The sequence below is a fragment of the Melanotaenia boesemani genome, chromosome 14 (genome assembly GCF_017639745.1).
Source record: "Melanotaenia boesemani isolate fMelBoe1 chromosome 14, fMelBoe1.pri, whole genome shotgun sequence".
Lineage (NCBI taxonomy): Eukaryota > Metazoa > Chordata > Actinopteri > Atheriniformes > Melanotaeniidae > Melanotaenia > Melanotaenia boesemani.
Genome location: NC_055695.1, coordinates 33458928 through 33475720, shown reverse-complemented (window position 1 = coordinate 33475720; position 16793 = coordinate 33458928). Strand labels below are relative to the sequence as shown.

Genomic DNA, 16793 nt, shown 5'->3' with positions numbered 1-16793 from the left:
GGAACGGCCCAGAGAACCGGGAACGACCCAGAGAACCGGGAACGGCCCAGAGAACCGGGAACGGCCCAGAGAACCGGGAACGGCCCAGAGAACCGGGAACGGCCCAGAGAACCGCTACCCTCTGCAGTAAAAGATGTTCTGCTTTGGTTGCTTGGAAAGTCCGGCACGTTTGGGGAGGTGTGAATGAACAAACTCTGATATGGATCAAAGAAGTGCCTACAAACGTAGGTTTCGGTTCCCTGCTAGAGACCCATATATAGGAAGCAGACTGCAGCGGTACCTGAAGAATGGTAACGTTAGATGGTAGTCAGTGTTTATCACTCTGGTATCTGAACAAGCTGGCATTAAAACTCTGAGAGGAAGACGGATGTTGTGGGTTTAAAGCTGCTCTGGTGGAGTCTGATTGTCCGTACTGATGAACTGTTTCTCCCTGACAGAGTGAAGGCACGCTGTTAGCAACAGGCTCGTATGACGGCTTTGCCAGAATATGGACGAAAGACGGTAAGACAGCTTTCACTCTCAGCCTATAGGCTTAAAGTTTGTTTTCCCTCCAGGAAAAACTAGGATTGAGTAGAGAAGTTGTATAAAGGTGACTGTGATGATGTCTGGGGCGTTTCAGCTGTAAATGCCACCACAGAGCAGGTGGTGATGGGTTGATGCTGCCATCTGCTGGCAGCTTTACATCACTACATCATGCCGAATTTCCTCCTGGACATGTTTCATTCAGATTTGATGTTTACTGATTTTGTGTTGAATTCCAGGTAATCTGGCCAGTACGCTCGGACAACACAAAGGTCCCATCTTTGCCCTGAAATGGAATAAAAAAGGCAATTTTATCCTGAGTGCAGGGGTAGACAAGGTAAACAGCTCATTTCCTCCATTAGTGGGATATTTCCCTGTCATGTGGGAGGTGGATTAACTGGTTGTCCTGTCTCTGCAGACAACAATCATATGGGACGCTCACACAGGAGAAGCCAAGCAACAGTTTCCCTTCCATTCAGGTATGGTAGCGTCCGTTGGTGGATTCCTGATGTCAGAGTGTGTTTAACCTCCCACTTCCTGTCCCACAGCTCCGGCGTTAGACGTGGACTGGCAGAGCAACAACACGTTTGCTTCATGTAGTACGGACATGTGCATCCACGTCTGTAAACTGGGACAGGACAGACCCATAAAGACATTCCAGGGACACACAGTAAGTTTGCGTCCACACCTGCAGCCATAAATGTTGAAGCAGATGTTTGGTGCTGAGCTGACTGGAGGGTGGAGGTCCACACCTCTTCCGCTTCATCCTTCACCTCTCCTCTTCCAGAATGAAGTAAATGCAATCAAGTGGGACCCCATGGGGAACCTGTTAGCCTCCTGCTCAGATGACATGACGTTGAAGGTGAGTTGTGATGTCATACATGGACTCTTTGATCTCTAAACGGCTGTTGCTGACCAAACCGGATCACACAGATTTATCAACTTACTGAGTTTATGGCGACAGGGTGCTGATTTCTCTGCATTGCCCTCTAGTGGATGTAATGACTAACAAGCGGTCACGGCCACATACCATTTAGTTTTATTGAAGCAGTGAGAGTCCAGCCCTTCTGATTTTAACCGCTGCTCGTCTCCACCACCTGATGGCTGGTTTTTTGGTCTTTCCCTGTGTCCTAAGATCTGGAGTATGAAGCAGGACTCATGTGTCCACGACCTGCAGGCTCACAGTAAAGAAATCTACACCATCAAATGGAGTCCAACAGGTCCTGGAACCAACAACCCCAGCGCTAACCTCATGCTAGCCAGGTGTGTGTGTGTGTGTGTGTGTGTGTGTGATATGTTCCATCGTTTTTTACATCTTCGTGCTGCTGATTTTCAGGGAAAGCACATCCGTTTGTTTCTTTTCGCTCCCGTAGAATAGATATAATTAAATATCAAATAAATTCATTACAATAAGCAGATAAAAAATAAATTATAAATCAATTATGTAAAAATAGATAAACATGGAGGCAAGTTATTGTTGAAACTGCACTTTTATCTCTTTCAAGAAATTTCAGGTTTGTAATATTTTTTTCTTTTTTTATTCTCTGAGCCAAATCATCTACATATACAACCAAAAAGAAATTCTGTTTTAGTTCCAGTAAAATCCGTTTTTACGCGAGTTTTTAGACGGTGACGGTGGGCCGTTGTAACGGCTGCTGTCTGGTTTCCATGCAGCGCATCGTTTGACTCCACGGTGCGTCTCTGGGATGTGGATCGAGGTATCTGCATCCACACTCTGACCAAACACCAGGAGCCGGTCTACAGTGTGGCTTTCAGCCCCGACGGCCGCCATCTGGCCAGCGGCTCCTTTGACAAATGTGTGCACATCTGGAATACGCAGGTAGGACGGGAAGGAGCTAGCTGTCGCTGTCTCAGGAAATTCCCACATGACTAACACGGGTCTGTCTGTGTCCAGACGGGAGCTTTAGTCCACAGTTACAGAGGGACGGGAGGAATATTCGAGGTTTGCTGGAACGCAGCAGGAGACAAAGTGGGAGCCAGCGCATCAGACGGATCTGTAAGTTAATGTTTGGATGGACATTTTCCTTCCTGTCTCAAACTCGTCCTACAGATCCTGTCCTGTCTTCCAGGTGTGTGTATTAGATCTTCGGAAATAGAGCTGCTGTTTGTTGGAAGCCATGGACCGACCATGAATGTGTACATAGCCAAATGACTGTCCCTGCGTGCCCTGCGTACTGCCCACGCTTACGACTAAGGCCCTGCCCACGACAAACAGGAAGCAGGAACAGGAAGTACCCGACACAGCAGGTCCAGACACGGGGAGGAACAGAAGGACGGACAGATGGACAGATGGAGGCGTCCCTCGCTGTCTGTGCAGACTCTCAGAGAGACTCAGGAGGGACGCAGCAGAAAAAAGACAAAAAACAAAAAAAAAGACAAAAAACAACAAAAAAAGAAAGAAAAAGTTACAGATCCGTATATGTACCAAACTCTGGAAGCTGTTTTCATCTTTTCCATCTCTAACCATCGCCATGACAACGTAAATCAATAAAAACGTGTTGATCTTCATTCCAGTCAGCTCACAGCGCGTCCACACCTCCACGTCTCCATGTCTCTACATCTCCACGTCTCAATGTCTTCATGTTTCTCGTCTCTACGTCTCCACGTTTCTCGTCTCCACGTCTTCACGTTTCTCGTCTCTGTCTCCACGTTTCTCGTCTCCATGTCTCCACGTCTTCACGTTTCTCGTCTCCGTCTCCACGTTTCTCATCTCTTTCTCAACGTTTCTCGTCTCCATGTCTCCACGTCTCCACGTCTTCACGTTTCTCATTTTCATGTCTCCACGTTTCTCGTCTCCATGTCTCCACGTCTTCACATTTCTCGTCTCTGTCTCCACGTTTCTCGTCTCCACGTCTCCACGTCTTCACGTTTCTTGTCTCTGTCTCCACGTTTCTCGTCTCCATGTCTCCACGTCTTCACGTTTCTCATTTTCATGTCTCCATGTCTCCACGTCTTCACGTTTCTCATTTTCATGTCTCCACGTCTCAATGTTTCTCGTCTCCACGTCTTCATGTTTCTCGCCTCCACGTCTCCCGTCTCCATGTCTCCATGTTTCTCGTCTCCACGTCTCAACGTTTCTCGTCTCCACGTTTCTCATTTTCATGTCTCCACGTCTTCATGTCTCCGCCACCAAACAGGACGGCACTTAGTTTTTTTTAAATTTCTGATCTCCTTTAATGTTTTTGTATTTTTTATCTTTGGGAGGAGGAGGGGGGAGTGGCTAGATCACACACACACCAAACATGTTCCAACACACACACCGGCACACACGCGCCAGACACCTCTGAACAACAGCATCATCATGATTTCCACCATCTGTGTTAGATTTCTGCCTGGAGCTGCTCAGACCAGATCCAAACGAATTCAGACCAGATACGGACTAGATCCAGACCGGATTCAGATCTGATTTGGACTGGACTCAGATCACATGTGGTCTTCTCCAGAAACCCTCCTGATCAAACATCTGCATCCGCACGGGCAAGTAAGACCGGGAGGAATCAAAGGTCAGAACCTCAACCAGGTCCACTCAGAAACTGGACTTTTAGAAACCCAACAACATGTGAGTCAGACCTAAATCCATTTGGGTTAAACTGATCAGTCCACAACCCCAAACCTTAGTTCCCAGTTTCAAACCAGTCTAAGATCTGAGATGAAGCTTCCTGTCCGGGTTTTCCTCCCGTGTTCATGCAGATATCAGGATGTTCTGGAAGCCGTGAGGCAGCAAACACTCAGTAAGTTTTCTCCTCACGTGCATAATATGCTGGGACCGAGCTGCATCTTCATCATCTTCATCAGTTCTGGGCTCTTTGTCACCAAAGTTCAGTTTGTTTTATGTGTTTCAGCAACACATTTTATACAAATTTAAAATTACATTTTTGTAATTTCTTTGTAGATCAAGGAGCTGCTGATTTCTGGGCCGTGTTATGACGTGGGAAAATTTTGTTGTGCTACTTCCATGCGGAGAGGTTGACCCGGCAACAGAAAGCTTCCTGTCCCAGGAGAAAATCCCCACTAAATTTCCCTGTTTTTATCTGATTCTTCAGGAAGTTTTGACCAGATGTCTCCTGAAACTTTGGGATTCCTGCAGATGTTTAGTAGTGGGAGCTGCTCTGGAGGCAGATCCGGTGTCTCAGGTTCAGGATTGAGTCATACATGTTCGGGAATGTTGCAGCATGTCACAGTGACAAGGTGAGATCTCCATCAGCTTCCTTCATTTGGATTTGAAGCATGTCCAGTTTTCGAGGAAAACCTCAGACCCGTGCCCTGCTCAGATGAAGCTCAGAAACCGGTCAGAGGTGTAACTGAACCCGAACAGAAGCTGCCTCCATGAGCGCCTCCCCCTACACAAACATCTGTAATGAACCTTCTCCCTCCCCGGTAATCAATTGGGCATTGCTCAAACTGGACTGGTAAGACTTCGGCTGTGTTGATAGTGGGGTTGGGTCTGGTTACTGATGGTTGCTGAGTCAGCCTTTATCTGCACCGTCATGTGTCACTGCGCTAGGGCTCTCCAAGCCGTTCTGGTTCTTTTCTTTTGTCTGCAGCTTGCATCACATCCATGTCATCAGATCAGTGAAACTTAAAGTCCAGAATAAAATATATTTTGATAAGAGTTTGGAGTTTTGATTTGTGTGTGTCGGGGGGGGGGTAAATGAAAAGAAAAAAATCACAGAAGTGGGTGACAATCACGTGTCTGTGTTTTATTACTTGTCAAAACACAAAGAATGAATTTTTATGGGTTTTAATGAAGCAAATAAAAGTTTTGAATGAGTTTGAAGCTTCAGGTTCACATTTATTTGTATAGCAAATTTCCTGCAACCCGAGCTGAACAATAAAACAACTACACAGTAAAACAGTTAAAATCCATAAAAAAACAAATGACAAAAGTCCAGGATAAAAAGTAAAAGCAAGATATTTGAAGAGGTGGGTCTTGAGCTTGGACTTAAAACCAGAACCAGACTGGGCAGCGCTTACGATGCAGCCTACGTACAGTGTGGCCATGCGTTAGCGGAGGTGTCGTACATACAGCCCGGGGCGTAGAAGATATTAACTCTTTTCATTTTATAATAAGAGTAACTGATCTCCACTGTGTCCAGGTTTCATGTTTAAAGGTAAAACATTCCCAAGGCAGGAGGAGAACTTGTTCCATCTTTCTGACTTCATAGATGTGACTTGTATGATGAGGTGAGTCAGTTCAGGTGGTCAGGATTACTACACGCATGTGGAAACGTACACGTATGTACATTAAAATAACAAGTTACTCTGATCATTTAAAATACTGGATTTTTCTCTTCCAGATACCTGAAATTAAGTGTTTGTTGGTTTGTAGATCCATGCTGATCTGAAGTTTGAATAAATGTGGAAATAAAGGAAAATATAGTCAAAACTTCACTAATTTTTCTCCAGAAATTTCAGGTTCATAATATTTTCTAAAAGGATAGTTTGTCAAATGTAAACATCTCAGTAATGTACTTCTTTGTACTAAAGGAGAAAATTGTGTAGTTTTCATTATTTATAGGTTATTATGCTGTTATTTTACTGGTCCGACCAACTGGAGACCAGATTTAGCTGACTGTGGAACCTGGACTTAGATATCAATATGATAGCCACACCTCTACCCATTCTCTGCACTATCTGCTCAACTTGACTGTTCTAGGACATTTGACTCTACAGTTACACCCAAAACTGAGCCGCCACCTTATCGTGGTGGAGGAGTTTGTGCGTCTTGACGATCCTAGCAGCTATGTTGTCGGGGGCTCATGCCCCTGGTAGGGTCACCCATGGCAAACAGGTGTCTTGGGGAGGGACCAGACCAAGTGCGGCTCAAATCACCCCTATGATGATGAGAAAGCAAGGACCAAGGTTTCCCTTGCCCGGACGTGGGTCACTGGGGCCCCCATCTGGAGCCAGGCCTGGAGGTGAGGCACAGAGGCGAGCGCTCGGTGGCTGGGCCTTTGCCCATGGGGCTAGGTCAGGCTCAGCCTGAAAAGGTGACATGAGCCCCACCTCCCGTGGGCTCACCACCTACAGGAGGGGCCATAGGGGTCGGGTGCAGTGTGAGCTGGGCGGCTGCCAGAGGCAGGGACCCTGGCGGTCTGATCCTCGGCTGCAAAAGCTAGCTCTAGAGACGTGGAATGTCACCTCTCTGGTGGTGAAGGAGCCTGAGCTGGTGCGCGAGGTTGAGCGGTTCCGGCTAGATATAGTTGGACTCACCTCGACACACGGCTTGGGCTCTGGAACCACTGTCCTTGAGAGGGGCTGGACCCTCTTCCATTTTGGAGTTGCTCCCTGTGAGAGGCGCCGAACAGTTGTGGGCATGCTCATTGCCCCCCAACTTGGCACCTGTACGTTGGGGTTTACCCCGGTGGACAAAAGGGTAGCCTCCCTCTGCCTTTGGGTGGGGGGACGGGTCCTGACTGTTGTTTGTGCTTATGCACCAAATAGCAGTTCAGAGTGCCCACACTTTTTGGAGTCCTTGGAGGGGATGTTGGAGAGCACTCCTTCCGGGGACTCCCTCATTCTGCTGGGGGACTTCAATGCCTATGTGGGCAATGACAGCGAGACCTGGAGGGGCGTGATTGGGAGGAACGGCCCCCTAATCTAAATCTGAGTGGTGTTTTGTTGTTGGACTTCTGTGCTCGTCATGGACTGTCCATAACGAACACCTTGTTCAGACATAAGAGTGTCCACATGTGCACTTGGCACCAGGACACTCTAGGCCGCAGTTCGATGATCGACTTTGTAGTCGTGTCGTCGGGCTTGTGGCCGCATGTCCTGGACACTCGGGTGAAGAGAGGGGCGGAGCTGTCAACTGATCACCACTTGGTTGTGGGTTGGCTCAGATGGAGGGGGAGGATGCCGGTCAGGCCTGGCAGACCCAAGCGTGTTGTGAGGGTCTGCTGGGAATGTCTGGCAGAGTCCCCTGTCAGAAAGAGTTTCAACTCCCATCTCCGACAGAGCTTCAACCATGTCCCGGGTGAGGCGGGGGGCATTGAGTCCGAATGGGTTGTGTTCCATGCCTCTATTGTCGAGGCTGCCAGCCGCAGCTGTGGCCGTAAGGTCGTCGGTGCCTGTCGTGGCGGTAACCCCTGAACTCGTTGGTGGACACCGGCAGTGAGGGATGCCGTCAAGCTGAAGAAGGAGTCCTATCGGGCCTTTTTGGCCTGTGGGACTCCAGAGGCAGCTGATGGGTATCGGCTGGCTAAGCGGAGCGCAGCTTCAGCGGTCGCTAAGGCAAAAACTCAGGCATCGGAGGAGTTTGGAGAGGCCATGGAGAATGACTTCCGGAAGGCTTTGAGGAGATTCTGGTCCACCATCTGCCAGCTCAGGATGGGAAAGCAGTGCTCCATCACCACTGTGTACAGTGGGGATGGGGGGCTGCTGACCTCGATTCAGGACGTTGTGAGGCGGTGGGGGGAATACTTCGAAGACCTTCTCAATCCCACCAACACGTCTTCTGATGAGGAAGCAGAGTCTGGGCTAGCTGGTGCTGGCTCTCCTATCTCTGGGGCTGAGGTCGCTGAGGTGGTTAAAAAGCTCCTCGGTGGCAAGGCCCCGGAGGTGGACAAGGTCCGCCCAGAGTTCCTTAAGGCTCTGGGGTCTCATTTATAACCGTTGCGTACGCACAAAATGGGGCCTGAAACTGGCGTACGCCTCTTTTCACGCAAAGGTTGTGATTTATAAAAAACAAACTTGACGTGAAAATGTGCGGTCTTTCACGGCAGCTCTGACCCATGCGTACGCTGGTTTTGGAGGCTGGGGGAATTGGCGACACAGATGGAGAGGTGGGGAATTAACAACACACTGCATCCAGAGTCCTCTTGTGGCAGCGTGGGGTCCTGTCACCATGTCTCCAATTAATTTTGCGCTCTGGCTGTATGACCGCAGATGTGATTTCGGCTCACTGGTCAGCGTGCATGACTTCAACCCGGCAAGAGTTCATAACCCGTCTCCGCTGTCTATGCGTCCTGCTACACTCTTCCACATCCAATTTCTCTATATTGCAGGAGAACAGGCCGACATTAAAAGGCAATTTGCAGCAATGTCCGGTTTTCCTAATGTAATCGGCGCAATTGACTGCACTCATATTGCTATAAGGGCCCCATATGTCGATGAATTCATGTATGTCAATAGGAAGCATGTGCATACTATCAATGTTCAAGTCATATGTCAATCCAACATGATGTTGACAAATGTAGTTGCACGATGGCCTGGCTCTACACATGACTCTTACATCCTAGCGCAAAGCAGTGTAGAGAAGAGACTGCAGGCAGGCGCTGTACGTGATGGCTGGCTTCTTGGTAAGACAATAACTTTATATTGACAACCAGCTTAGCCAGATGCAGACCACTGATGCACTGTTTCATTGAAATGCAGGGGACAGTGGCTACCCCCTCCGGCGCTGGCTCCTGACCCCCTTCCCAAACCCCCAGAGCGCAGAGGAGACCCTGTTCAATACCGCTCACTCCCGTGCGCGCTCAACTGTAGAGCGCGCCATCGGCCTTTTAAAATGCCGGTGGCGGTGTCTGGATGCGTCAGGGGGTAGATTATTGTACCATCCCCAAAAGGTGCGCAGGATCGTGAGGGCGTGTGGCGTGCTGCACAACCTGGCACTGAGGCACGGCATCCAACTACCTCCTGGCCTCCCCCCTCCTCGGAATGCCGACCCTCACCCACAGCCCCCTCCCAGACACAGAGAGTTCCAACACGGGGCACGGCTCCGTGAGGAGGTCATGCAGCGATTAAGCAGACAATAAGGTTCACTTTTTCACAAGCTCTTTTAATGTGTTTGAAATGTCGAACATAATGTCACACAAATTATGCAGTGTTGTTCTGATTTCCTTCAGTTCATTGATGGTTTCTTTTTGATCTCGCCATGGTCCGCTCTGTCCCGCTCACAGAGTTAACTGAGGTAACTATGTGTTGCCACTCACGACACTTACTCTTATTTGTCACGCCACTACTGTGGCTACCAAACAAAATAATTTTTCGACTCTCCACCTCACTCACTAATGCATCGATTTCTGCCTCTGTGAAGTTGCGTTTTTTGGTTCGCTTCCCTGCGGTTGCCGTTGTTCATGGATCACAACATGGATCAGCTGGCTCATTTTAATACACGCTGAGGTACTTTGCATTGACCATTTATGGTGGAAAGTGGGTGTGTAGTGGGCGGAACATGAGCCAAATTCACCTGCGCAAACTTCAAGGACGAGTGTGATTTATAAAGGGGAAAATGCTTGCACCTGTGCGTACGCACGGTTTTATAAATCAGAATATTTTATGGCGTACGCCAACTTCCGGTTTTGGGCGTAAGTACACTTTTAGTAAGAATCCTACGCACAGTTTTATAAATGAGACCCCTGGATGCTGTAGGGCTGTCTTGGTTGACACGCCTCTGCAGCATCCCGTGGACATCGGGGACAGTTCCCCTCGACTGGCAGACTGGGGTGGTGGTTCCCCTCTTCAAAAAGGGGGACCGGAGGGTGTGCTCCAACTACAGGGGGATCACACTCCTCAGCCTCGCCTGTAAGTTCCTTAAGGCTCTGGATGCTGTAGGGCTGTCTTGGTTGACACGCCTCTGCAGCATCCCGTGGACATCGGGGACAGTTCCCCTCGACTGGCAGACTGGGGTGGTGGTTCCCCTCTTCAAAAAGGGGGACCGGAGGGTGTGCTCCAACTACAGGGGGATCACACTCCTCAGCCTCGCCGGTAAGGTCTATTCAGGGGTGCTTGAGAGGAGGGTCCGTCGGCTAGTCGAACTTCGGATTGAGGAGGAGCAGTGTGGTTTTCGTCCCAGCTGTGGAACAGTGGACCAGCTCTACACCCTCTTCGGGGTCTTTGAGGGGGCATGGGGCACTACATCACCCATAGTTCATCATAACTAAGGATCTTCCCTCAGTGAATGTTTTGAACCCAAAACAATACATTTAGTTTTAGTTTTTCTTCAGAAACATTTTTTTTCTCATTCTTTTCTCCGTTAACTCTATTTCCTCATCATTTAAAATCCTAGTTAATTCAGCAGGTGTGTGTGTCGATGTATAAGTTGTTGAGTCGTTAGCATACATTACAGCAGTGGCATGATTTAAAATTAAAGGAAGGTCATTAATGAATATTGAAAATAAAAGCGGACCCTTGTGGCATGCCGCAGCTCATAGCACTCCCCTCAGAATAGCCACCATTAAAGTATACTATACTTTTCCTCAGTCAAATAGCATTTGGTTGAAACCCATCAACTTAGTAATACATCATGATCAAGAACATCAAATGCTGCACTCAAATCTAACAATACAGCACCAACTTTTTTTGTCATCTATTTTTGTCATCCAAGCAAGTGCCGTAGCTGTGGAGCACCCTTTTTTAATATGCATGTTGCTATATTGATTTAAACCCATTTTTCTTAAAATAAACTTTAATTTGTTCATATATTATTTGTCTTGTATGATGAAAGAGAATTACTGTCAGGTAAAAATAGTAGACCTATAAGTATATTACCTGTGCTAGGTAAAATAATTCTTTCTTATTCTTTGGTAAAGTAATAATTTGAGCTATTTTCCATTCAAAAGGACATTCACATGTTTTTAAACTTAAATTAACGTGAGCAAGAGGCAGAGCAATCAGGTCGGCTACAGGTTTCAGTAACAAGTTTGTCAACACCTGAATGTTTTTCTTTGCTTGTTCTGTGTAATTTCAATATTGTATCAGTATAAATATTTTCAAACGCAAATTACATGATTTATTACCCATTATTTTTTGTGATCACATTACTAGATAATTCATCAGCATCAAGGTGCAACCCATCTCGCATAAATTGAATTTTGTCACTAAAGTAACAACTAAGATAAAAAATGGGTAAAAATTGTGGTATTGACCTCCCTTTTCTAATTCATTAAGTGTATTACAAAAAAATGATCTAATTTTGTAGATACAATTTTATCTTGATAATACCTTATCTTTTTCATTTTATTTTATTTTGTGACCATTAAACACACACTCGTGAAGGCCCAGCACCGAACGTACTTACTGCCACTCCTAAGGAACCACGAACTGCCCTGCGAGCTGCTGCTGCAGGTCTATCCAGCAGTCATTAAGTCTGTCTGCTCCTCCATCACTGTGTGGTCTGGGGCTACCACCAAGTAGGACAAAACCAGACCACAGAGCACTGTGAGGACTGCAGAGCATCATTAAAACCCCCTGCCCTCTATTCAGGACCTGTACTCCTCCAGGATTAAAAGGAGAGCAGGGAACATCATAAAGGATTCCTCTCACTTTGCACACAGTCTTTTTGAACCTCAAAACCCTGCAGACCAGGACTAACAGGCATCTGAACAGCTTCTTCCCCACTGCAGTCACTTTATTGAACAGATAAACTGCCAACCAGTAGCACAATCCATAATTACACCTCATCACTAACGTTTCATTTTATACCTCCCCTCTAGTGCATCTACTATATATTGATATTTGTAGTTGTAATTTATATTTGAATATTTTGCTCTGTGTATAGTAGAAATCGCTATATAACAGTTTGTTTTATTACTTCATACTTATATATTAATTATTATTTATCCCAATACATCTACTAGAGTGACGTCTGCTGGCAAAAAAAAAAAAAAAAAATCCTTGTATGTGTTCATACTTGGCAAATAAAGCTGATTCTGATTGTGTTTAGCAGTTGGTGCGGCATAATTCCTGGACAACCAGCTCCAGCATCTCCAAAGTAAACCCAAGCACGGAACCAGAACCAGAGTTATCCCCAGCACAGAACCAGGACCAGAGTTATCCCCAGCACAGAACCAGAACCAGAGTTATACCCAGCACAGAACCAGAATCAGAGTTATCTTTAGCACAGAACCAGAACCAGAGTTATCCCCAGCACAGAACCAGAACCAGAGTTATCCCCAGCACGGAACCAGAACCGGAGTTATCCCCAGCACGGAACCAGAACCAGAGTTATCCCCAGCACGGAACCAGAACCGGAGTTATCCCCAGCACGGAACCAGAACCAGAGTTATCTTCAGCACAGAACCAGAACTGGAGTTATCCCCAGCACGGAACCAGAACCAGTTATCCCCAACACAGAACTGGAGTTATCCCCAGCCGCAGAGAAGCAAAGGAGCAGTTTCTTCGAAAATCCATTCAAGCATGCAAGACAGCTGCTAGAGGACAAGAAAAGTGGGAAGGTGGAGATTACCAGACCAGGGCTTGAAGATCACATCAGGGAGCAGTACAGTGGCCCAATGAGGCTGACTCCGCTGGGATCCCCTGGCTATGTGCCTCGCCCAGCTCCCCCAGCCTTCCTGTTCAATGCTGTCCTCCCAAACATAGCAAATTAGCAGACGTGGTCCAGAGGGCAAGGGCAGCTTCAGCCCCAGGCCCTAACAGGATACCATACAAGCTGTACAAGTACTGCCCAGGGGTCCTGAGACACCTGTGGAACTTGATGAGAGTGGCTTGGAAAAGCCAAGTCATCCCATCCGTGTGGCAATGAGCTGTCACAGTTTTCATCCCGAAAAAAACGGGACTCCAGTACCATCAGCCAGTTTAGGAGTATTGCTCTCCCGAATGTTGAAAGGAAGATTTTCTTCTCCATCGTGGCCAAGAGGTTGTCAAGCTACCTTATAAGTAACAGGTACGTTGACACCAGCTGCCAGGAGGCAAGTGTACCAGACTTCTCAGGGTGCATGGAACATTCAGTAGTAATATGGGAGCAGATACAAAGGGCAAAAAGAGAGAGAGGCGACCTGCACGCTGTGTGGCTGGACCTTGCCAATTGCATATGGGTCAGTCCCCCACCAACTCTGCACAAGGTACAAAGTATGGTGTTACCAGTATATACCACTGTCACTGCGATCCATCTTGGATCCTTGCTTGGTATACAGGCAAGAGAAGGCTTGGTTCATGCTGGGGCTGATGGAATCCTCTGACCAGCTGATGAGAGCAGCAGGCACCCAAATAAGAACAGGAAGGAAGTGGAAAGCCCAGGAAGAAGTTAACATGGCAATCGGCAGGGTGAAGCACCTCGAGGTGGTTGGCAGAGTCCAGGAAGGTCGAGTAGAACTTGGGAAAGGCAAGACTCCTTTGTTCTGGTCAATGGCTTCTAAAGAAGATCGAAGAGCGATGGTGGTGGCAGAGGTAGCAAAAACTGAACAGGAACAACTTACCATCAAAGCAGTGCCAGGGCCAGCAAGGATGTTGGACATCATGAGAAGGTCTCACAGACAAGCCCATCTCATGGTCTGATCTTTGAAAGATCCCCCAATCTAAGCTCAGCTGACAGATAACATGTCGTCCTTACCACCGTTTCTTGTAGGCACCAACGCTGCCTGGCTAGCATCCCTCTCTGGTTAGCATGGCATTCAGCTATTCCAGCTCACAACTCTGCTGAATGAATCCCGTAATCACTCCTGGAATTAACACTCCCATTATTAAGGAACTTGGACTTTTTCGCAGCCCTCGCTACATTCGCAGAGGCTCTGGTCGAAAGCTCATCTTCCACAACCAGTCCAGCTGCTCTGCTACTGGCATCCATCTCTGGTCATCCATTGCACGTTTGATGCATTATCAGAGCACTGTTGCTCCAGCAACCATAAACACTTGTAGTATTGCAAGATCTCTGCATTCCAACATAGGAAACATCTCGAGATCCACGTTCGAGTGGAAACATTTTGTGGAGTGGACTCCAGACTGCGTGGAGTGGGTCTTAATGTTTACTGGGGTTGAAGGAGCGAAACGTCAGTGACTGGTGGTCCCCAGCTGAAGACCCACGTAGGCCCACAGAGGTGTTCCTTGAGGTGTCATAGCACACCCGTCCAAAGGCACTGGTGGAGGTGCGTCAGGCAGAAATGCACAGCAGAATAACATCACCTGTATCATGAAATGTTCCTTTTTACTATGCATTTTATATTTTATTGATATTTTAGTGTGTGACAAAATGTGTTTATATTGTACGTGTGTGAATATATTGTAACAGATGTATTTAAATATTTCAATTATCTCTGTATATATGTCTTATTGATTATATTTATATAATCAGTTATTTACTTTTTTAATTAAGTAAAACTGACTATTACTGTCTCTCTATGCATGTGTGTGTTTTATGATTCACTGAATACATCATGTACCTGAAAACCATCACAAAATATTTTATCACTGTTAAGCTAATATCTGCCTGTAAACTATGAAAATAAGTGTTTTCACTGTAACTAAGCATCCTGTATCAGAGCAACCTGTCTGACTTTTGCAAAAAAGAAAAACCGCTGGAAAATAGATCAAGAACCCAATGAGTTCTGGTCATTTTTATTCCTTTTAAACAGGTAAATAAAAGGAGGTGACAACCTGTCCAAGATGGCAGCCACACGGCTCGTCTACTCTATGTCTACAGTAGTAACTACAGTGGTGTAACAGTCAAGCTGCTTAGCTTATATGCTTAACCATATTTTAAAGACTCTGAACTTTTAAGAAAAACACCTAAAAAGTTTCTTTGAGAAGTCCTTTTCCTGGAAGATGAGAAAGCTTTGTGTCACTACTGTCTGATGAGCAGGACTCACACAGATCAGACGTTGGTACTGCACAGCTTTGTCCAGCAGGGATGAGCTGAGACTGATTTTATTTACTTTAAAGCTGAAATGCTCTGAAAATGAGATTATTCATATATTTACTAAGTTTTAGTCACGACTAAGACTCTGTCTTGATTGATTTGTCTCCAGCTGACTGAACTGAACCATGAAGTTGAATAAGGTCCTGAAAGTACTCGACCAATCAGAACGTCACTAGTCTCCACTTTGTCTCATCATCTTGCTTCTGTGAGCTGAGAGCACCTCTGTGCCTAATCAGATTATTCCTGATGGAAATTTAAAAATAGTGTGATTACATAGTTTGCCCAGCAGAGAGCTCTAAACTCCTCTAAAGTCCTGCAGAGTCCAGCTGTACCCTTGTGTCCTCTGATTTAACATCTTCTTGATGACACCAGAAATTAGCATGAGATCCTACAGTCTAGAAGATGTTTGCAAACACCAGGAAGCAGCAATGCTAACATGTAGCATAGCAACATGACCGGGAGAAACTTATAAAAAACTCTAACCGAGCATTGACATCCAAACCAAACAGCTCTGTCCATTTTAGAGCTTCTGCTAATTTCTCCACACAAACCAGGACTCACATGACAGCAGAGACTCAGATGGTTCCAGAGACGTCTGTCTCGTCACGGTGGGACAGAAACTCTGGAGCTAGCAGCCAGAACCAGAAACCAGGTCTTACTTTTGCTGTTTGTGGAGAAAAGTTTGATTCCAGCTCTAAAAGCTCTGCTAACGTGTTCTCCTACGACTCTGCCTTTGTTTGAAATGAACCATGAAGGTCCTGCTGGTTTCCATGGAGATAAAGGAGATTTTATAGTGAAGGATTCACTCTTCTGGTCATAGACTATCTTGGACTGCTCTCACAAAAGGTTCATATGATTTCCTATGAAAAACAGTGAACGGATATTCATACATATTCCTACAAAATTATGATCAGTGTCCAAGTCACTGAAAGCGCTGCGTTGTGCTGTCTGTACGATTTTTCTGGCTTAGAAACGATAACAAAAGGCAAAAGAGTCCAGAAAACACATTTTTAAAATCTTTATGAAGATTTAACTGAATTAACTACGGTACACTATGAAAGTTTATTCTCTAATAAAGTTATTAGAGTGTGTGTGTTTTTACCTCATCAGATCATTCTGTATGAAACCCACTGACTCTTGGATGGCTTAATTTAGCTATATGATTAAAAGGATCATTTTATCCTCCTATTATTAATTAATTGATTATATTGGTAATAACAAGAAGTATAGTCAGACACTGACCTCAACCAATGAGGCGCTCGCATTGGATGGAATCCCGATGCAGATGATCTCTAATGAATAAACATTATCAGTGGTTATCAGCACATTCATATGGGGCATGGGACATTGTCATTTTTACATATCACTGATCAACAGCATTGATCCAGGAAGACTCCCAATCCCGTCTGACTGTATACCAGTCCGCAAGCAGACCTCAAATCTTCAGCATTTCGTCGCATTTTCAGAAAAACCTACATAAATTTATGACATTCAAACTGTGACTATGATCAAAACAGCAATGAAAAGGCTGCTTCTCCTTCACAAAGGACCTTAAACAGATTATTAAATAGAAAAGCTAAACAGTCTTTTTTTTGCTACCACGGTTGCCATGGTTGCCATGGACGCTGCTATGTATGTGGCACGTTCCAATTCTGGT

The 16793-nt window shown here is 46.1% G+C and overlaps 1 protein-coding gene across 1 annotated transcript in view; it reads left to right on the top strand.

Annotated features, from left to right (window-relative positions):
- The window catches only part of tbl1xr1a (tbl1x receptor 1a), a 92072-nt gene extending 86917 nt beyond the window's left edge, over window positions 1–5155 (top strand). Inside the window, exons 8-16 of the mRNA XM_042007012.1 lie at window positions 438–501; window positions 762–859; window positions 941–1001; window positions 1071–1192; window positions 1310–1384; window positions 1658–1785; window positions 2197–2362; window positions 2438–2539; window positions 2613–5155. Of these exons, the coding sequence (XP_041862946.1) occupies window positions 438–501; window positions 762–859; window positions 941–1001; window positions 1071–1192; window positions 1310–1384; window positions 1658–1785; window positions 2197–2362; window positions 2438–2539; window positions 2613–2639 (843 nt within the window). The 3' untranslated portion in view covers window positions 2640–5155. The remainder of the gene's footprint in view (window positions 1–437; window positions 502–761; window positions 860–940; window positions 1002–1070; window positions 1193–1309; window positions 1385–1657; window positions 1786–2196; window positions 2363–2437; window positions 2540–2612) is intronic.
- The last annotated feature ends 11638 nt before the right edge of the window (window positions 5156–16793 follow it).